The sequence below is a fragment of the Pelodiscus sinensis genome, chromosome 5, assembly GCF_049634645.1.
Source record: "Pelodiscus sinensis isolate JC-2024 chromosome 5, ASM4963464v1, whole genome shotgun sequence".
Taxonomy (NCBI): domain Eukaryota; kingdom Metazoa; phylum Chordata; order Testudines; family Trionychidae; genus Pelodiscus; species Pelodiscus sinensis.
Window position 1 is genome coordinate 31,820,448 of NC_134715.1, and position 17,537 is coordinate 31,837,984.

The following is a 17,537-nucleotide window of genomic DNA, read 5'->3' on the forward strand; positions in this document are numbered from 1 at the left end:
TTGTAGTTCCCACAATGAATGGTCAGATTTACAGTGTTTTTGGGTAGCTCAGCATTGTGTTCCATCCTTTATTAACAGAGTATATAGTATAGCAGGCCCAAATTTTCTTCTGATAGAGGAAGACTACTGAATTCACACAGTCAACCAAGGTCAGAATTTTATCCCCCAAAGGGTCAGTTATGCTAGTAGTTCAACTTTCTGAAGTGTGTTTCAATTTTATGTTTGTGTTTATTTTATTTTATTTTATTTTATTTTATTTTGTAGAGCCTAGACCTTTTTGTGGCATAGACACCAAAAGAAAAAGATAGTCCCTCCCCCAAACCATTTACAGTCCAAAACAAAAACAGAGGGACACAAAGGGAATTACAAGAAAAAAGTGGTCAGAATGATAAGCAGTAGTCTCAGCACACTAACAGCTTTAATGCATTTTTATTTGATGGGATTGTGTTTCATGGGCTCGATTATGGTTGGGCCTCTGTGGTGGCACAAAGAGGAGGGCAGCGTGCCCAGAATCTTCTCTCCCTTGCTGTGCACCCCACACCGGAGCTGTATTTCATACAGCTTTTATACCATGCTAGCTCTGTCCATGGTGCTAGCCTCCCTAAAAGATAGGCTAGGATGAGGCCAGGCTGAACCAGTAGTTTGATTATTACAAAACACAACATGTGTTGCACCATTTCCAAGGGTGGAAGAGCTGCAGTTCTCGTGTGAACTACAGGAGAACTTCAGGTGCAGTTTTACTGAGTCAGAGATCGGTTAATCTCGTATTTGCTGCAACAAGGCCTTTCCATGCACGTACTGTTGTCTCCAGTAAAATGATGTGCACGTTAAAGTCACAGTCCAGTTACCTGGATCTAGTGTAGAGGGGATCAAATGAATTCTATGTAGTAGATTTAGTCTTGCTTTTAAGGTCTTTGGGCCCTATAAAGGCCATGACCACAGGTCCTTGTGATTTTTGAATAATAAAAATGTTAAGCAGTTTGAGCTTTGTTCTTTTTTTCAAAGTAAGTTTCTATAGTCCATTTAATTATGAAAACATAAGCGATACATGGAAGTATCTATTTGGATGAAACAGGCAGATGGGCACTCCCACCTACCTGCAAACATACCGTCATTGTTTGTATGTGTAATAATGTGGTTAAGTTTGGGGGAATGTCTCCCCAACTTTCCTGAAATTCCTCAGCACAGCTCTTAAGACCTAGATAAACAGGAATCTGATATAGCTGGAATTGCGGTGAGCAGTGGCAAAAACTTGCTTTGAAAGCAATCCCAAAAATGCTAAGGCAGACTCTGGCTATAGATATCATGTGAAGTATTGCAGCACAGCATTTAACCTCTCTTTCATACAGCTTTGCTTGCACTAAACAGAAATAAAAGATTTAGATGTACTGCTGGCTTTAGGGCAGGCTGTTCTAGCCATCCTGGACTTGTAAGAAATGTATGATACAATTGTGGTGTTGGCTGCTGAAGGAACAGAGTTTCTGGTGGGTTTGGAAATACTCTCAGTAGTTTGAGTCATACTAAGTGTTAGTGAGAACTGTTTGACAGTTCAGACCAATTACAGAAAGCTCAGCTACTCAAATTCTACACATGTGGATGGTGGGGCAGCAGGGAAGGTGAAATCCTCTCCAGTGTTATCTAGATTCCTCTGACTAGTGGTACAGTTAATATATTTATAGAGATCATTGGCTAAATAAAGATCCTTTATACAATTGCACTCTGCATTTTCCCACATTGTAAACTAGAAAATTACTAGTAATTTTGTGTCATGATTCCCTTGTTTAGGTGTGGGTTATGTTTAGAGCCAGAGGAATTTGCATGAGTTGAGTGCACACAAATCCTAATTTGCATACATATGTTCTGAAAAAGTTTAATCCAGGAAAAGTTTAATTTGGCGTTTGAGTGGACTTACCTGAATGAAGAGAGTAGGTCATGTGCAAAAATGCATACACATTATTCCAAGCACAATCAAGAATTCCTGAGTTGTATACGTGAACCCTTCCAATTTCAAACTGAAAGGATCTCAACTGAAATCTTGGCAGAATTGCCAGTTTGGGTTGGATATATTACTGCAGGAGTAATCATATGATATAATTTTAATTCAAGATTCATCCTTAATTCATGGAGAATCCAAGACAAGCCTGACAAAATTAATGGGTATCTAGCTTTTTGGCAAAGGCAGTGTGGCTGAGGTAATATATTTTTCTTCTCTTCTTCAGAAGCTCTTTGTAGCTCAAATGCTTGTCTCACTAATCAACAGCAATTGGTCCAGTAAAAGATATTACCTCATTCCCTTTTCTTGCTAATATCCTATGACTAACGTGGCTACAAGATCACAACATACAACTTCTGCAGATTAATACCTAACCTCAAACAGCATTTGTATAGCCACCAGAACTCTCAAATACATCTCATTATTTGGGCAGGAACACTGAAAATATTTCTACCCACTAGGCTCATCATTTTCATTTGCTGTCTAGACAGTCCCTTGGAGGTAACCTGTGACTGGTTCCTGCTTCCTATAACCTAAAAGCAGTTGCAGGGAGTGCAGTTGAAAAAACTTGCAGAAAACAGGCATTCAAGAAGGGGGAGGAGGTAAGAAGACACATTTAAATTTTGAACTAACTGTCAGTGGTCTTGATTCAAAACTAATTGAAAGCAATAGACTCCCATTGACTTCAGTAGGCTTTGAATGAGGTCGTAGTTAAGTTAAAATATAATGAATAGCCAATATTTTTGTTTGGAAACAGAAACAAAAATACGCTAGTTAAAACTACATTTATAGGCAATGCAACTTTATTGCAGTAAGAAGTTTACAAAATGGGTATTATCGTGTGCACCTGGAGAAAAATGACTACAATATTTTCCCATTTGCTATGCATTTCACTCTGTGTGGGGTTCCTACACCAATGGAAAAATCCCTTTTATCAATGTAGGCTGCATCTCGCTATGGAGCTATAGCACTATAACTACAGTGTCACAACTATACCTGAATAGTCCCCCTAGTGTAGGCACACTGTAAATCCAACCCATAATACTTAGATTGCAGGATGGGTATGAAAAGGGTTTCTCTGTCAGGGACACAGTTTGAATGCAAAGCAAGGTTGATTTTGAGCAGATTTATGGTTTGAATCTAACAATTGCCATCTCGTCCTTCGCTCTCTTTCTGAATTCTATAATTCTGCCTATGACTCTGATGCTGTGGTTGGCTTGGGAAATCACGTAACCATTCTTTGTCACCCCATCTATGAAAATGGAAATAACTGGGAGGACTGATTAGTCAATGTTTTGTGTAATGTTTGTGAGATAATGTTTACTTAGTATTTTTAAAAATAGTGGTATTAAAATGAATGTGAGCTGGTATACAGAAGATCTAGCTGTAACTGGCATTAAAGTGAACACTCACCAGGGCACAACACAGTTACTGCATTGTGCAAAGGAAACTTGTGGCATGTCAGATACCACTGTGGCCAATTATGACCTTTTAGTGCTGACTACTGTAGATTAGTACCATGAATTGTATAGCTCTGTTTGTGTCTCAGAGAAGGAGGGAGAGAAGGTAAGACAATCTAATGTCTGTTAAAGGTCATGACATAGTTCCCTTAGGGAATGAGTTTTTCCATTTCATTTCTCTGTTGTTTCTGTTTAATTAGTAATATGGATGTGATTGAAATACAGAAAAGATCCTGGAATGCATTTCACATTTAATCTTTTCATGTGTTATATTATTCTGATTTATAGCTGAGAGTTTTCAGGAATATTTTTTGTCCTCACATGTTCAGCAAAGTGGCAATGAGAGAGGGTATGTATAAACTACAGTGTTATTTCGAAATATCTTATTTTGAAATAACACGTCTACACACAAAATGCATTTCGAAATAGCATGTCCACACTGAGTGGACTCTGAATTGCATTTAAGGCTGGCCACAACCGGTTCTGGCAGGGCACCAGGTCAGGATTTACTGTGTGGGGCTGCTGCCTGAGGCTATCTGAGGTCTGTGCTTAAAGGGACTCCCCTCCCTCCCTCCCTGGACAGCCAATTCTCAGGTTTCCCTGCTTGCTTGTCTACCTCGATGAAAGACAGCAAAGCATTTTGTCTCTGTGCGCTCTGGTTGCCCTCACTCGGGACACCACAGCACTTGGCAACATGGAGCCAGAGCTGCTCCTGGGCACTCTGGTGCTTCTCTTGGACGCGTTGCTGCAAGCCTGGCTGCACTTTCTGCAGCTGTCATCCGGGAGGTCCATCGGGGGCTGTCAGTATCCAGGAGGCCCTGCAGGAGAGCTTCCACCCTGAGGAGCACTAAGAGCCTCCCTGGTCTGCCCCTCTGGTGGCTTGTGCCTCATTCCTCCCTCACATCCTTCCACTTACCCCTCCCTAACCCTCCTTCCTGATGTAAAATAAAATACATGAATTTTCATGAATGCAAACTCTCTTTATTTAACAAAATGGGGAGGGGGAGAGGGAATGAAACTCTAGGGAGACTGGGGAAAGGAGGCAGGAGAGGGGAGAAGAGAGGGTGGGTGGGAGAGTGGAGGGGGAAGCCTGGGAGGAGGGAGCTGGAAGGGGAAAGCAAGAGAAAGAAGGGGGAGGGGAAGTTTAGGGCTCATGGTTGGGGTCTCGCCGGACCAACTTGATTGTCATGCAAACCTGCTCCTGGGTTCGCATGTGGCCTTTGGTGGCCTGGATGGCAGCTATCCTGCCATAGATGTCCATGTTCCTCTGTCTAGTGCGGAGATCACTGACGTTGGGGGCATTCCCCCCCAAATCTGAATAAGGCCCATGATCTCCGCCCTGGACCAGGAAGGTGCCCGTCTTCTCTGGGCCCTGGTAGGCTCCTGGGAGCTGGCAGACTCCTTCTGGGGAGCGGTGGAGGGCTGGCTGCCAGTGGCTTGCTGGCTCATGTTTTGGGGCCACTGGGTCAGGGGCAGTGACTGCTGGCAGGCTTTGAGCTGGCACAGGCACTGTGGCCAGAGTTTACCCTTTTGAGGGCTTCAGGGAGGGGCGGAGGGAAAGAAGTGTTCTTGGTTGAGGCTGGAGTGGCCACCAGGGCACCCTGGGAAGGCTGGAGGCCCCCTATTTCGAAATATGTGTCTACACAGCACTTATTTTGAAATAGCTATTTCGAATTTGGTGTTATTCCTCATAGAATGAGGTTTACCAAATTCAAAATAAGCACTCTGTTGTTTTGAATTTATTTTGCAATAGCGGTTTGCCTGTGTAGACGCTAGGAAAGTTATTTCAAAATAAGGGCTGTTATTTTTAAATAACTTTGCTGTGTAGACATACCCAGAGTGAGCCTTCTTTTCTACTTTCAAATTTTGCTCTTCTATAAAATATCAAACAATAAAATTAAATATCTATAGGACAATATGTTTGCTAATTCTCTCGCTGAGTCGTACTTTTAAAAGATGGCACAACTGTTGTGTAACTAACAAATACAGGTATTTATTATTTTTGGAAGAGCTTATGGGGGGTTGGGAAGATGGAAAGCAGGCAGTTAACAAATACAGCATGATAGGCTTGAGAGTACTAAATTAGTATGCACGTTACTGTTCTTTCAATTAGAATTATTTTGATTTTCAGTCTATAAAAACTAGTGTCCCTTTGAGTTACTACACGTAGTGATGTATACAGTTAATCAGAGTTGCTTTAAATAGCTGAGTTAAATATACTGTCAGTATCTAGGTGCTTTTGGTTTCATCAAAGCTGTGCAGTGGTTATGCTGGATTTCTTATTTAATATCCCCAGCAGTCCAGTGCATTTGGTTATCTCTTGATTGTACCTATGCACATTCATCTCAAAAAGGCAGTAGAAATACTATATAGGTTTTTCTTGATTGGGGGCAGAAAGTCTGACCCCTAGCTCTGGTAAAATAATAGCTCAGTTAGTTAGCTGTATGTGCAAGGTAGGTACTGCATTGCATTTGGAAGTAAGTCTAAATTACATGCAGAATTACATTTTACTTTTTTCTTCCCCCTCAAAAGGTTGTCAGTCCTTTTTTAAGCCACACTCGCAGCAGCTATTAGTTGTTGTTACCCAGACTTGCTCTTTAACTCTATCCCCTCCTCCTGGGAACTAGGAGATCCATGGGCAAGGGACACTACTTCTGGTCTGGTTGGTAGTTGATGAAACTCCATCACATCCCACCTTGCGCTCTCATCCCTCACACAACATTTTTTTTTGCCTTCCTCACCAGTCAACTTGGCCTCTGTACCCTTCCTCTTCACACCCATCCCCATGATAGTTGGGGAGGCAGAGGGGTCTTTGAGTCTAGAATCTTCCCCCACTAATGTGCTGGGTGCTATGCCAATGATGATGATCAGGGAATCAAGGCAGGAGGCTAATGATTGGTCCTTGAGCTATAAACCAGGCCATGGGGAACTCTAGATATAATTAAATACCCAAACAACCAGTTTAGCGCATGACACATCTAGGCTCTCTCAAATGCACAGTGTACGTATAAACTACACAGGCCATTGTACAGTTTGAATTCTTGGAGTCAAATCACACCAAGTGAAAACCATATTGAAGCCAATTAAATTATACCAGAGATGGATCAGCTCCTAGGTTAGTGAGATAATGGTGACAAATACATTTCAGGAAAGACATGTTTTTCTCTGGTGTTCTGTTCTTTTTGTCTTATTGTACATCTGCCTACTCTCCCACTTCCCTCCTACATACCATTTGTAGCAGAGTTGCTGTGTATGCTGTTGTCCTTGTGCAGCATCGTCAGTGCATGCCTCCTATGAAGAAATATTTGGAGGAAAATCACACTATGTAGGAGGTAACCAAAGTTTTATTGAAAGGGATCTGTAATATCCAGACTTTTGATATCTATGGAGGGGTGGTTTCTTTTAAGATCTATGAAATCCGGCATACAGTAAGTAGCAACTGATCATTTTCTGTTATAGTTAGGGAACACTCCCTACAGTAAAACAAAATGTTTCCTCTCTGTAGGGGAGCTAGGCAGTGTACTTTGTGTTCCTTCCTTTAAAATACCACCTTCCTTTGTTGTAGAAAAGATTCTCTGTCGTAGTTTTTGTCATGAGAAAAATAGAAACTCTGAATTGTGCTTGAATTAGGAGAACTGTTTTAATGGGGCGTGTAAATAGTTAAAATGGCAGTGAATTCACAGGGCTAGTTTTAAGCCCTGCTTGCTCAGAGGTCAGCTGGCAAATGTTCATTGCCCTATCATATGTCAACTGATGTAAAAAATCCTAAACATTAGAGCAGGAAAAGACCCAAATCCTGTACCCAAGGGTGCTGAAATCTTTTGAAGTGTGAACTGTGATCCTGTATATGCATGAAAATACAGTGCATCTCCCTCCCATTCACAACCAAATGACATCCCAGTAATATCATGTAATAACTAGCATGGTGTGCTCTAAGAATACATAGGAAGAGACGATCTCTGCCCTAAAGATTTTACAATCTAAAATGTCAAAAATAAAGGGGAGGACGGAAAATACAAAGTGGTCAGGGCAACACTCTTTATTCATGACTCATTTTGGGATTTTATATATATATTTTTAATATAACCTTCACTGCTTTCTCTCTACTGAATTGTTTTATCTATTTAGTCTTTGTTCATTTTATAGACAACTCCACCTTTTATTAAGATTTCTGGACAGGTAAATTGACCCTTATTTATTTTGCCCCTTTCCCACACACTCAGCAAAACTATTGGTTAGGTCCTTAACTGCTGTGTGTGTGGAAATGATCTCCCAGCACTTAAATGTAAAAGTCCAGTGCTGAGAGTTGTTCCTGATGACACTGCAGACTGTTAGCACTCTTGTTTTCTGCAAAGTGCATCCTATCAGCTCTCTGCTATCTCTGCCTTCCCTTGTTGTAGGCCATCCCTGAACGTGGACTCTCTTGCCGAGTGCTTAGATAATATGCCAAGATTTTCAAAAGTAGCTACTGATTTGGCCTGCCTCTGTTTTCAAATTTCCCAATTGAGACATATTGAGAAGGCCTGATTTTCAGAGGAGAGTGCTCAGCACTTTCTGAAAGCCAGACTGCTTTTTAGGTGTTATCAGGTCATCACCCAAAAATTAAGGCAGCGAAAATGACTAGTTGACGTTACCAGTCTTGGCCAGGATATATGATGACTGGTTTCTATGTGCTTTCTCCTGATATATTTACTGTTTTACCCATTCCCTTTGAATGCCACTTAATTTGTTTATTATGTCTGAAGGATTGATGGCTTCAGATGTATTATTCAGATTGCTGAAATTGTAGTCAGGGGATTGCTCTCGTCTTGAATTAGGAAAGATGTTAGAAAACCAACAACTCCTGTCTTGCTTTATTAGCAATGCAGCTTATTAACTCATAGTGTCTAGTTTTAGTTGTTGTGGGCCTGTTTCATCTTTGGTGAAAACCTACTTGAGTTAAAGGATATAACGGTACCTAATGACTCAATACTCAAATCAGTGACCTGTGAATGGTCATGTTTGTTCTATAAGCCTGAACCGTGGTTGGTCCTAGAAAGACATGTGACCATGAGACCTGGTACTGGACTCCATTTTGAACCTGGTATTTTTCATGCGGATGGGGAGTGTGGAACAAAGGCTTCTCACACTATGGGGAAGTCTATTTAAGCAATGGGAAGCCATCAATCCTTTGTCTTCAGCTGGCTTTTGAAGCTGCCTGGACCACCCTAAGGACTTTGAAGAAGCTGTACACCCAAGCCAGAGTAAAGATCAACTCTGACTTGAAACTTTTAACCTGAGATAGAAACAACTGTTTAGAGTAAGAATTTGCATGTAACAAGTTCCTTAGTGGATTAGATTTAGCTATCATTTTTTGTTCATTTTAATTTAGTAACTTACTTTGATCTGACTGTTTTCACTTGCAACTACTTAACATTCTACTTTTTATACTTAATAAACACTTTTTTGTTCATTATCTTGCCCAGTGTAAGTACTTGTTACCTGGGGGTGGGGGTCAACCACTGCATCTCTCTCTTTCATTAGTAAAGTGGACAGACCTTATGAGCTTTCCCTGTGTAAAACTTTTACATGGAGTAAGACGGATTTCTTTTGGGTGTGGTCCCTTTTGGGGATTAGTTTCCTGGGTGCTGAGCCCTCTGGGAGCTGAACTGGTTCAATGACTGTGTTGTTCTGCAGGGGAGCGGTAATCCCCAACTCTCTGCCTTGTCTGGGTGGTGGGGAGCCCCAGAGGGCAGGAAGAAAGGCAGGCATCAGTGGCATGATCAGCACACCAGGGGACAAACCTAAGGGGGTTTCTGTGATTCAACCCATCACACAGGTGTCTGGAAGTTTTAACATCCACTGTTTCAGTAAGTCAGTGCTTAATGTACTTGCAGTGGGAAACTGCACACGGAAAGATGGGGCTGGTATTGTGAAATGGTACTTTGGATGGGTGATAGCCAGGGGACGACAGCCCCACCTGTCCCTGATATTAAAGCCATACATTATTGTCGGTGATGGTTGGGGAGGAGATCATTATTTTTTTAATTAATAGGATGTTATTTCTATTTGTTTCTTTTTCTCTCTCCCAGTCACTAATAGTAATCATCCCTTTTTATCCCCAGCACTGTGCTTTGTAAGTCGTCTGAGCAAATGGCCGAAAATAGCCACTGGCAGATAATAACAATATACTCTCTTTCTCATTATTATTTTTCATCTGTAGAGTTCAGCTGGCTGGGGCAAGCTGAGCTGTGCATCTCCTTACTATCATCCCCCTCAGAGTAGCATTTGGTTTGCTGCTTTATGCTGCTCTCTTAATGCAGTCTCACGTGGATCTATAAACGACACAATGAGGACTTGAATATTCCCAGCCTTTTTCAGGCTCACTCACCCATGCTTTAGTACAGAAGTCGCTACCTGCAGGTGAGCAGGCTGCAGCTGGTCTCCTCTGGACCCAGTAGCTCTTGCTTCTGTTTTTAATTTCAGTTTAAATCAGGGGAAGAAGGAAAGGACGAGAAGGGGGGAAAGACATATCATGTGCTCCAGCACAGGCAGTCGCAGCAACAGCAGCAAGTCATTAAGTCAGACTGCACCATTTTATTCTCACCCTGCATAGAGGTGATGCTGGAAACTGGAAGGAGCTGTCCACCTTTCTTTCCACTTCATGGTTTCACAGAAGTGGCTTCTTCCTGGCTCTAGTGAGAAGACAGTCTATCTGGAGGAGTCCCAAAACGCCTTCCTAATTTGGTAATGTGTGTTTAAAGGATGGATTTTTTTCAGCTGCTCTGAAGCTTGTCTGCACTGACAATACAGCAAATGTGAAGTGGTTTCAGGCTGGTAATGAGGCATTCCCTGGACTGCTCTGTGTTTGTGTAAATGTGTGTGGTTTTGATTTAGAACATGTTTATATTGTACTGACTTAACGAGTGCTGCAGAGGCTGGAGCAGAGCTGTGACCTATCCCAAGATACTAAAGGAGGAAGAGTGGATTACACTGTGAAGTTTTGGCTCGCTGGCAGGGTCCTTGTGGGGAGGGGGTAACCCCAAATTGTCTGTATATCCTTCTGGTGGATATTGATGCCTTGGAACTGGTGTTTCCCTTTCCAAAATGGCTCATGCTGCTGCGTCTATTAAAAAAGTTCGTGAGGCTGAACTCGATGAGAGGGAGAGAAATCTCGAGAAGGAAAGGAAAAAACAGCGGAAAATCTCTAGGGTGGATCGGAAACGCAAGGTATGAGGAATAATTTTCTACCCACACCCTTCCCTCTCTACACAGGGCATGTACACAGGTGTCTGCAGCAACACTTGTAATACTCTCTCATTCATCTTTCTTATTTTTTGGTCTCTCATTTCTCATTTGCATCCTTTCCCATCATTTCTGCACTAGACTGCACTAGCTTAGCTGCAGGGAGGTGAAAGTACTACCAGACATGGCAGCCCATAGCTACAAAGAAAAATGCAAGTAAAGATGGCCAGGAGCACTAATATTGCCTGCCTTCCTCAATCCCTTAAAGATCTGGAGCTCTGTTTCATCATTCAGGGACCAGGTGTTTCATGTCTCCAGCTGATCTGAAGCAGTTGTCAGGGAAGGGGAGGGTGTTGATTTTGTGCTTTGCAGTATTAAGGTGCATTTTGTGCTTCATGATCCCTTCCTCCCCTTTTTTTCTTCCTATTTTCAGTGCATATCTCCCAAATTATTAGCGTATGGCCTTTCCATACAAGCTGGATGCTACATACAGACTCTTTTCCAGTGCTGGATCTATAGGCTTGGTTGTTATTCAGTCATCTGTTAGTAATACTGTGATTTAAGCTATAATTCAGTTTATTTACACAGTACGCTGCAGGTGTACTTTTTTTTAGGTTTGGTTTAAAACACAAGTCTGCAGTCTGTCATTTTCTTCCTGTGGCTGATGAACATTTTTGAGTGTGTGTGGGAAATAGCTTTGGCTACATTTATTTCTGATTTTGGAAGGTTTTTATTCATTCACAATTAAATACTTACTGTTTTTCCTAAAAGACTGTATTAGAAATGAGGAGCTAGTCTTGATTGGTTGCATTATACCCCCCCCCCCGCTCCCCCCCAAAAAAGAATACAGGTACATGATTTGCCAGCTCATTGTATAGTTTCCAACAAAGATGCAACATTTTACCACTGTGGGGGGAAAAATAGCAATAATTGCGGTGTGTGTACCTTAACAAGCTGTTGTTAAAGACGTCTTTAGGACTAAATTGCACTGGGGATGTGTCTGTGTCGTCTTTTCTTAGCCATAAATCTTTTCCTACTGTATCAGAAATCTCTAGCTTATTGTTGTGTGCATTTTAACACATTTCTGACATTACCTTTTGATGTGTTCCTAAATGGATTGCTTACTTCATAGTACCTTAGAAGGATAATTTTCTCTTTCTTTTTTAGTGCATTTCATGTATATTCTCTTGAGACCCACAGGTTTGTCAGTAAAAGGCAAAAGAAATAGGATCTTTTAGTACTACATTTTGATTTACAGCTCCTTTAAGCAACCCTTTGAAATTCCATACCCATCCTCACTGAGAACTTTGAAATGCATCTTCTTTCCGGGTCATTAAGTAGTGGAATGAATTTTCTCAATTGCCTTCATTAAAATAATTTTAAAAAATTACTAGGCTGCTTGATGAGATGGTGCCTCTGGATTTTAAAAGACTTTTGTTTACACAGAGTTCAGCTAGTTGCATTGGAATACTTTTTATCCAAGAAGGAATGTCATTTCTAATATCGGAAGTGTTTGGATGACTGGAATAGAATTGCTTGGGGCAGATTGTGATTACTTTACTAATCCCCTAAATGGGACACCACAGCATAAGGTAGTTTTTATGATTACATTTTCGATTGTGCCAGTCCCTGAAAAATAGCATTCTTTCTCAACTGGGTGTGTGTGTATTTGTCCTTGCTGGAGAGCCTTTACGCATGTGCCCATTGCTCACACGCACTTGTGCACGTACATGGCCAGAACATCAGTCATTTTCACTGGTTTGCCTTTCAGAAGCTTTTCCCTGGCCTGTAAATTTGTTTGTGTCAGACATGGATACTATGACCTTAATTAAAGCTGAACAGAATTAAAGCTGACCTTCCTGGCAGATCCTTTCCCAGAGTGCTGCATTACCCTGATTGGAACCAGGCAGATTCTGGGCTGTATGTGAGTTTGTAGCATGGTAAACAGAGGTGGCTGATCAAATTTCCATATATCTCAGAAGCATCAGTAGCTCACTGTTTGGGAAATACAGGGAATACCAGGCTGCTGTTGGCTTTTGTTTCTTGTTAATATTCAGCCACTGGCCTCACTTCTGTCTCCCTTTTACTGCAGCTGCATACTCTGCTGTTACGTAAATAGCTGCTTAGGCTGCACAACAAACTTGTGTTCCAATGGAGTAGGTGTGGCTTTGATTAACCGATCTTTTCCTTGTTTTTGAGAGAAATAGTGGCAGACCCAGGTTGTGCTATGACGTGTGTCTGTGATGTGTGGTATGTAATAGAAATGAATGCATTTCAAGTGACGAAGGAATGCAAATCCCACTGCTGCAAAGTGATGAGCATGTCCTGTCATGATGAGACCCCTCAATTCCCTTCTGTGGGAGACGAGGGCCATCAGCATATCTTGCAGGTTAGTTCAGTAATGGATACAAATAAATAAGTGGTGCTTGGTTACCCGCTAACATCTGTGCTCTGATAAGGTGGGATACTGCCCTAGATACACTATCTATTTAAATTCCGTTTTGTCGGGTTGGCTGGATTTAGGGCGCAAGAGGGGTCCATTTGTTTGTGGGATCAGTAGTGGAAAAGAGAGCATGATGATAAATAACAGATGTTAGAAACTCTCTCATATCTCCTTTAAAGATCTTTATATCCTGGTTATGCGGGAAGGGCTCCATTGGCTAGAAGGAAATTTCTCTTTCTTTCTCACTGGCCTTGAAGCTCCTGATTTTGTCAGAGGAGCAGGATATAGTTGACTAATGTAGCCTTAGTTTACCAGAACATGGGCCTTTACTATTCTCTTCCTAGCTTTCAAGATACTGCAAGGTGTGTGCTGTTTGTTACTTTACTCTTTCCACTGCCATTTTCTTTGGCTGGGGGAGAGAGAGGAGGGAGGCGTGTTGCATCCTGCTCTTTATATTTTCATGAATAAGTGGCAGTACCTGCTGCTGCTGCAGCTCGAAGGTTTCCCAAGTAGCAGCTGTAAAATGATATTAATCTGTTTCACCTGTGCTAGCAGGATTCTGAATAGCAGCAGTGAAACCAGCCAGAATCACCTTCACTTCCCTGTTACTGCAGCTTAACATAGCTGTGAACAGTAACAGAGACTCTGGAACTACCTGCCTGTGGAATCAGGAAGATGATATTGAATTGGTGTTCTCTCTTCCTGTAGTGCAGTTCTCATTTGAAGGCTTTCTTCACAGTCTTTGGGCTTGGATGTTAGTTTTGAAGAAACGGAAGCTTTTAATTCTTTAGAAATTGATGGCTTGGTCACCATCCCCACTCACTGGGAGAAACTGCAAATAAGTGAGAAGAGTCCCCAGTCCCCCACCAAATGTACATTTGTGCATTCTGTTTATCAGTTCTGGGCCTGAGTTTCCTCTTAGTTATACCAGTTTTACCCTGGTTTAGCTCTAGTGACTTACAGATGTCCTCTTGCTTTATGGTAATGTACGTGAGGGCTAATGTCATAGAATACTAGAACCAGAAGGGACCTTGAGAGGTCATCGAGTCCTGTCCCCTGTCCTCACAGCAGGACCAAGCACCATCTAGATCAGTGTTTCTCAACCTTGTTTTTATAAAGTACCCCCTTTTAAAAAAAGTACTCCCAATACCTACAGTTTTCAGACACACACATTTTTTTCTACCATTGCAACACATTTGTTTAAGCAATTTAATTGTAGCCAGGTGAGCGAAGAAATTTTTGGTGCAAAAATTACAAAAATAATACAGTGCTGTAAAACTTAAAACATATTCAGTTTTCTCCAAATTTCAGTTGTGTTGACTTCCCTCCCCCAGACTTCTCTCGAGTACCCCTAAGGGTACTCGTACCACTGGTTGAGGAACACTGGTCTAGATCATCCCTCGTAGATGTCTATATAACCTGCTCTTAAATATCTCCAGAGATGGAGATTCCATTACTTCCCTAGGCAATTTATTCCAGTGTTTAACCACCCTGACAGTTAGGAAGTTTTTCCTAATGTCCAACCTTGCTGCGATTTAAGCCCATTGCTTCTTGTCCTATCCTCAGAGGCCGAGGAGAACAATTTTTCTTTTTCCTCCTTGTAACACCTTGAAAACCGCTGTCATGTCCCCTCTCAGTCTTCTCCTTTCCAAACTCAACAAGCCCAATTCTTTCAGTCTTCCCTTATAGGTCATGTTTTCTAGACCTTTCATCATTTTGGTAGCTCTTCTCTGGACCATCTCCAGTTTCTCCAGATCTTTCTTGAAATGTGCTGCCCAGAACTGGACGTAATATTCCAGTTGAGGCCTAATTAGCACAGAGTAGAGAAGAATGACTTCTCGTGTCTTGCTCATACTGCTCCTGCTAATGCATCCCACAATCATGATTGCTTTTTTTTACAGCAGTGTCACATGGCTGACTCATATTTAGCTTGTGGTCCACTATGACCTCTGGTTCCCTTTCAGCAGTACTCCTTCCTAGACAGTCACTTCTCGTTCTGTATGTGTGAAACTGATTGTTCATTCCTAAGTGGAGTACTTTGCATTTGTCCTTATTAAACTTCATCCTATTTACCTCAGACAGTTTCTCCAGTTTGCCCAGATCATTTTGAATTATGACCAGGGCTCGACAAATAATACAACCTACTTGCCCGTGGCGAGTAGATTGTAACCCAGAAGAGCCGGGTTTGGGCGATCTGCGCATGCGCAGATCGCTGGACAGCGCAGCTGGTTTGGCGAGCTCTGATTATGACCCTATCCTCCAAAGCCCTTGCAACCCCTTTCAGCTTGGTATCATCTGCAAACTTAATAAACGTACTTTCTATGCCAATATTGAAATCGTTGATGAAGATATTAAACAGAACTGGTCCTAAAACAGACCCCTGCAGAACCACACTTGTTATGACCTACCAGCATGATTGTGAACTGTTAATATTTACTCTCTAAAAATGGTTATCCAGCCAGTTATGCACCCACCTTATAGTAGCCCCATCTAAGTTATATTTGCCTAGTTTATTGATAAAATCATGCAAGACCATATCAAATGCCTTACTAAAGTTACGTATACCACATCCACCACATCTCCCTTATCCTCAAGACTTGCTCTCCTATCAAAGAAAGCTGTCAGATTGCTTTGACATATTTTGCCCTTTACAAATCCATGCTGGCTGTTACCTATCACCTCATTTTCTTCTACATATTTGCAGATGAATTCCTTAATTATTTGCTCCATTTTTTTTCCTGGCACAGAAGTTAAACTGACTGGTCTGTAGTTTATTCCTGGGTTGTTCTTGTTTCCCTTTTTATAGATGGGTACTATATTTGCTCTTTTCCAGTCTTCTGGAATCTGTCCTGTCTTCCGTGATTTTTCAGAGATGATAGCTAAAGGCTCAGATACCTTCTCTATTAGCTTCTTGAGTATTCTAGGATGCATTTCATCAGGCCCTGGTGAATTAAGTCAAATTAAGCCCACCCTCTCACCTGGCATCTGGGGCCCGCAGTGGCTGTTGGCCCCACCGTGAGTGCAAAAGTGCTGTACTGTATCGCCACTGTGTGAGCACTGGGGGGGGGGTGAGTTAAAAGGCTCCTACTTTGCATATGGATGAGAGTAATGTGAACAAAGAGTCTTTTAGTTTGCACCTTCAGCATCTTTCCTGGGGAGCTTCAGTGCTGCACTTCGGCATAACTGCTGCTCATACTCCCATCATTTGAATTGCAGGGTGTGTAGACTAGTCCTAAACCTCAGAGTGCCTTTGAAAGATAGGTGAATATGATCCCCGTTTTATAGAAGGCAATCTGTCCCAGGTTTTAACCACTGCACAGCATTTAGCCATCTGGCTCATTCATGTTCTCCTGTCCCTTTATAACATTGAGAACCTGCTGCTTTCTTACATTCCAAGCAGTTCTGTTTTTCGGTAGGTGTTATGTAAAGTAGTTTTCTTTCTGCCAAACTGTTGGAAGGGGAACAAAAACAGTTTATACTGTACGAATATAATAGCTGATCTGATTAAAAAAATATGCCTCCAGAAGGCTACTTACAATGGTTCTGCTGGCCTGCATGACTTTGACAACCTGTCCTCACATCATCTGCAGCAGCTGAAACACCCATCACTTTTTAGTCAAAGAAAAGGAAATGAAATGGGCGTATTTCAATGGTCCTGTCTGCTACCACCTTCAATACCCAAGGAATGTCAAAGCTCACATTCTGCTGTTGCTAGCCAATACATACAGAAGTACAAAGACAGAGGTAGAAACAAAGTTCTGCTGCTATTAGCGAACTTCAGAAGATGTGTACATACAGGCAGAATTTAGCAGTAGGTCGGTAGTCATAGTCTCCTGAACAATTGCTGAAGACAGTGCCCTGGAATTTTTTAGCATTCTCAACATCAAGAAGTAAAGAACATGCTTTCCTTTAAATAACTTCCTGGCATAGTGCAGTTTTTGAAACTTCAGAGAGAATTCATGTTTTATGAAAAGTGTCACTGTGGTGTTTAGAAGGTTATGCTCTTATATAACACAATGTGTAGGAAATCACTGTTTTTCGTGTGCATGGAGTCAGAGCTTTTCCAAGAAGTGTCGTTTGGTGTTTGCTTGTGCCTTTGCATTGCATTAAAGGGTGGAGTGGACTGACTGCATCCTCAGTTCCTTCTCACTGCTACATGAGTCAGAGCTTTTTTTGGTCCTAGCTGATGTACTTCCCAAACTTTCCAGAATTTTTTTTTTTAATACACAATTGGGATTTGACTGATTCTGTACTAGTTCTACTGTTCGTAAGGCTCTCCTCTCCACCCCTCCCCCCGGGCTTTCCTCCTTGTTCTTCAGGGTCTTAGACAAGATGCTTATTGTCTCTCATTCTTGGCAATATGGTGAACTGCTGGTTAGTGGGTTTAGGACCAGTGTTCCCTCTCTCTCTCTCTCTC

General features: G+C 41.8%; 1 protein-coding gene across 15 annotated transcripts in view; it reads left to right on the top strand.

Moving 5' to 3' along the window:
* The window catches only part of ANK2 (ankyrin 2), a 602,743-nt gene that overhangs the window by 313,283 nt on the left and 271,923 nt on the right, over positions 1-17,537 (top strand). Inside the window, exon 1 of one of the 15 annotated variants that reach the window (XM_075929754.1) lies at positions 10,003-10,662. The exons of 11 other annotated variants lie outside the window; for them this stretch is intronic. In XM_075929754.1, coding sequence (XP_075785869.1) covers positions 10,540-10,662 — 123 coding nt within the window. In that variant the 5' untranslated portion in view covers positions 10,003-10,539. Of the gene's footprint in view, positions 1-10,002; positions 10,663-17,537 lie in introns of those variants that run through there. 3 more of the 15 variants (XM_075929762.1, XM_075929768.1, XM_075929792.1) reach the window with 3 other exon arrangements.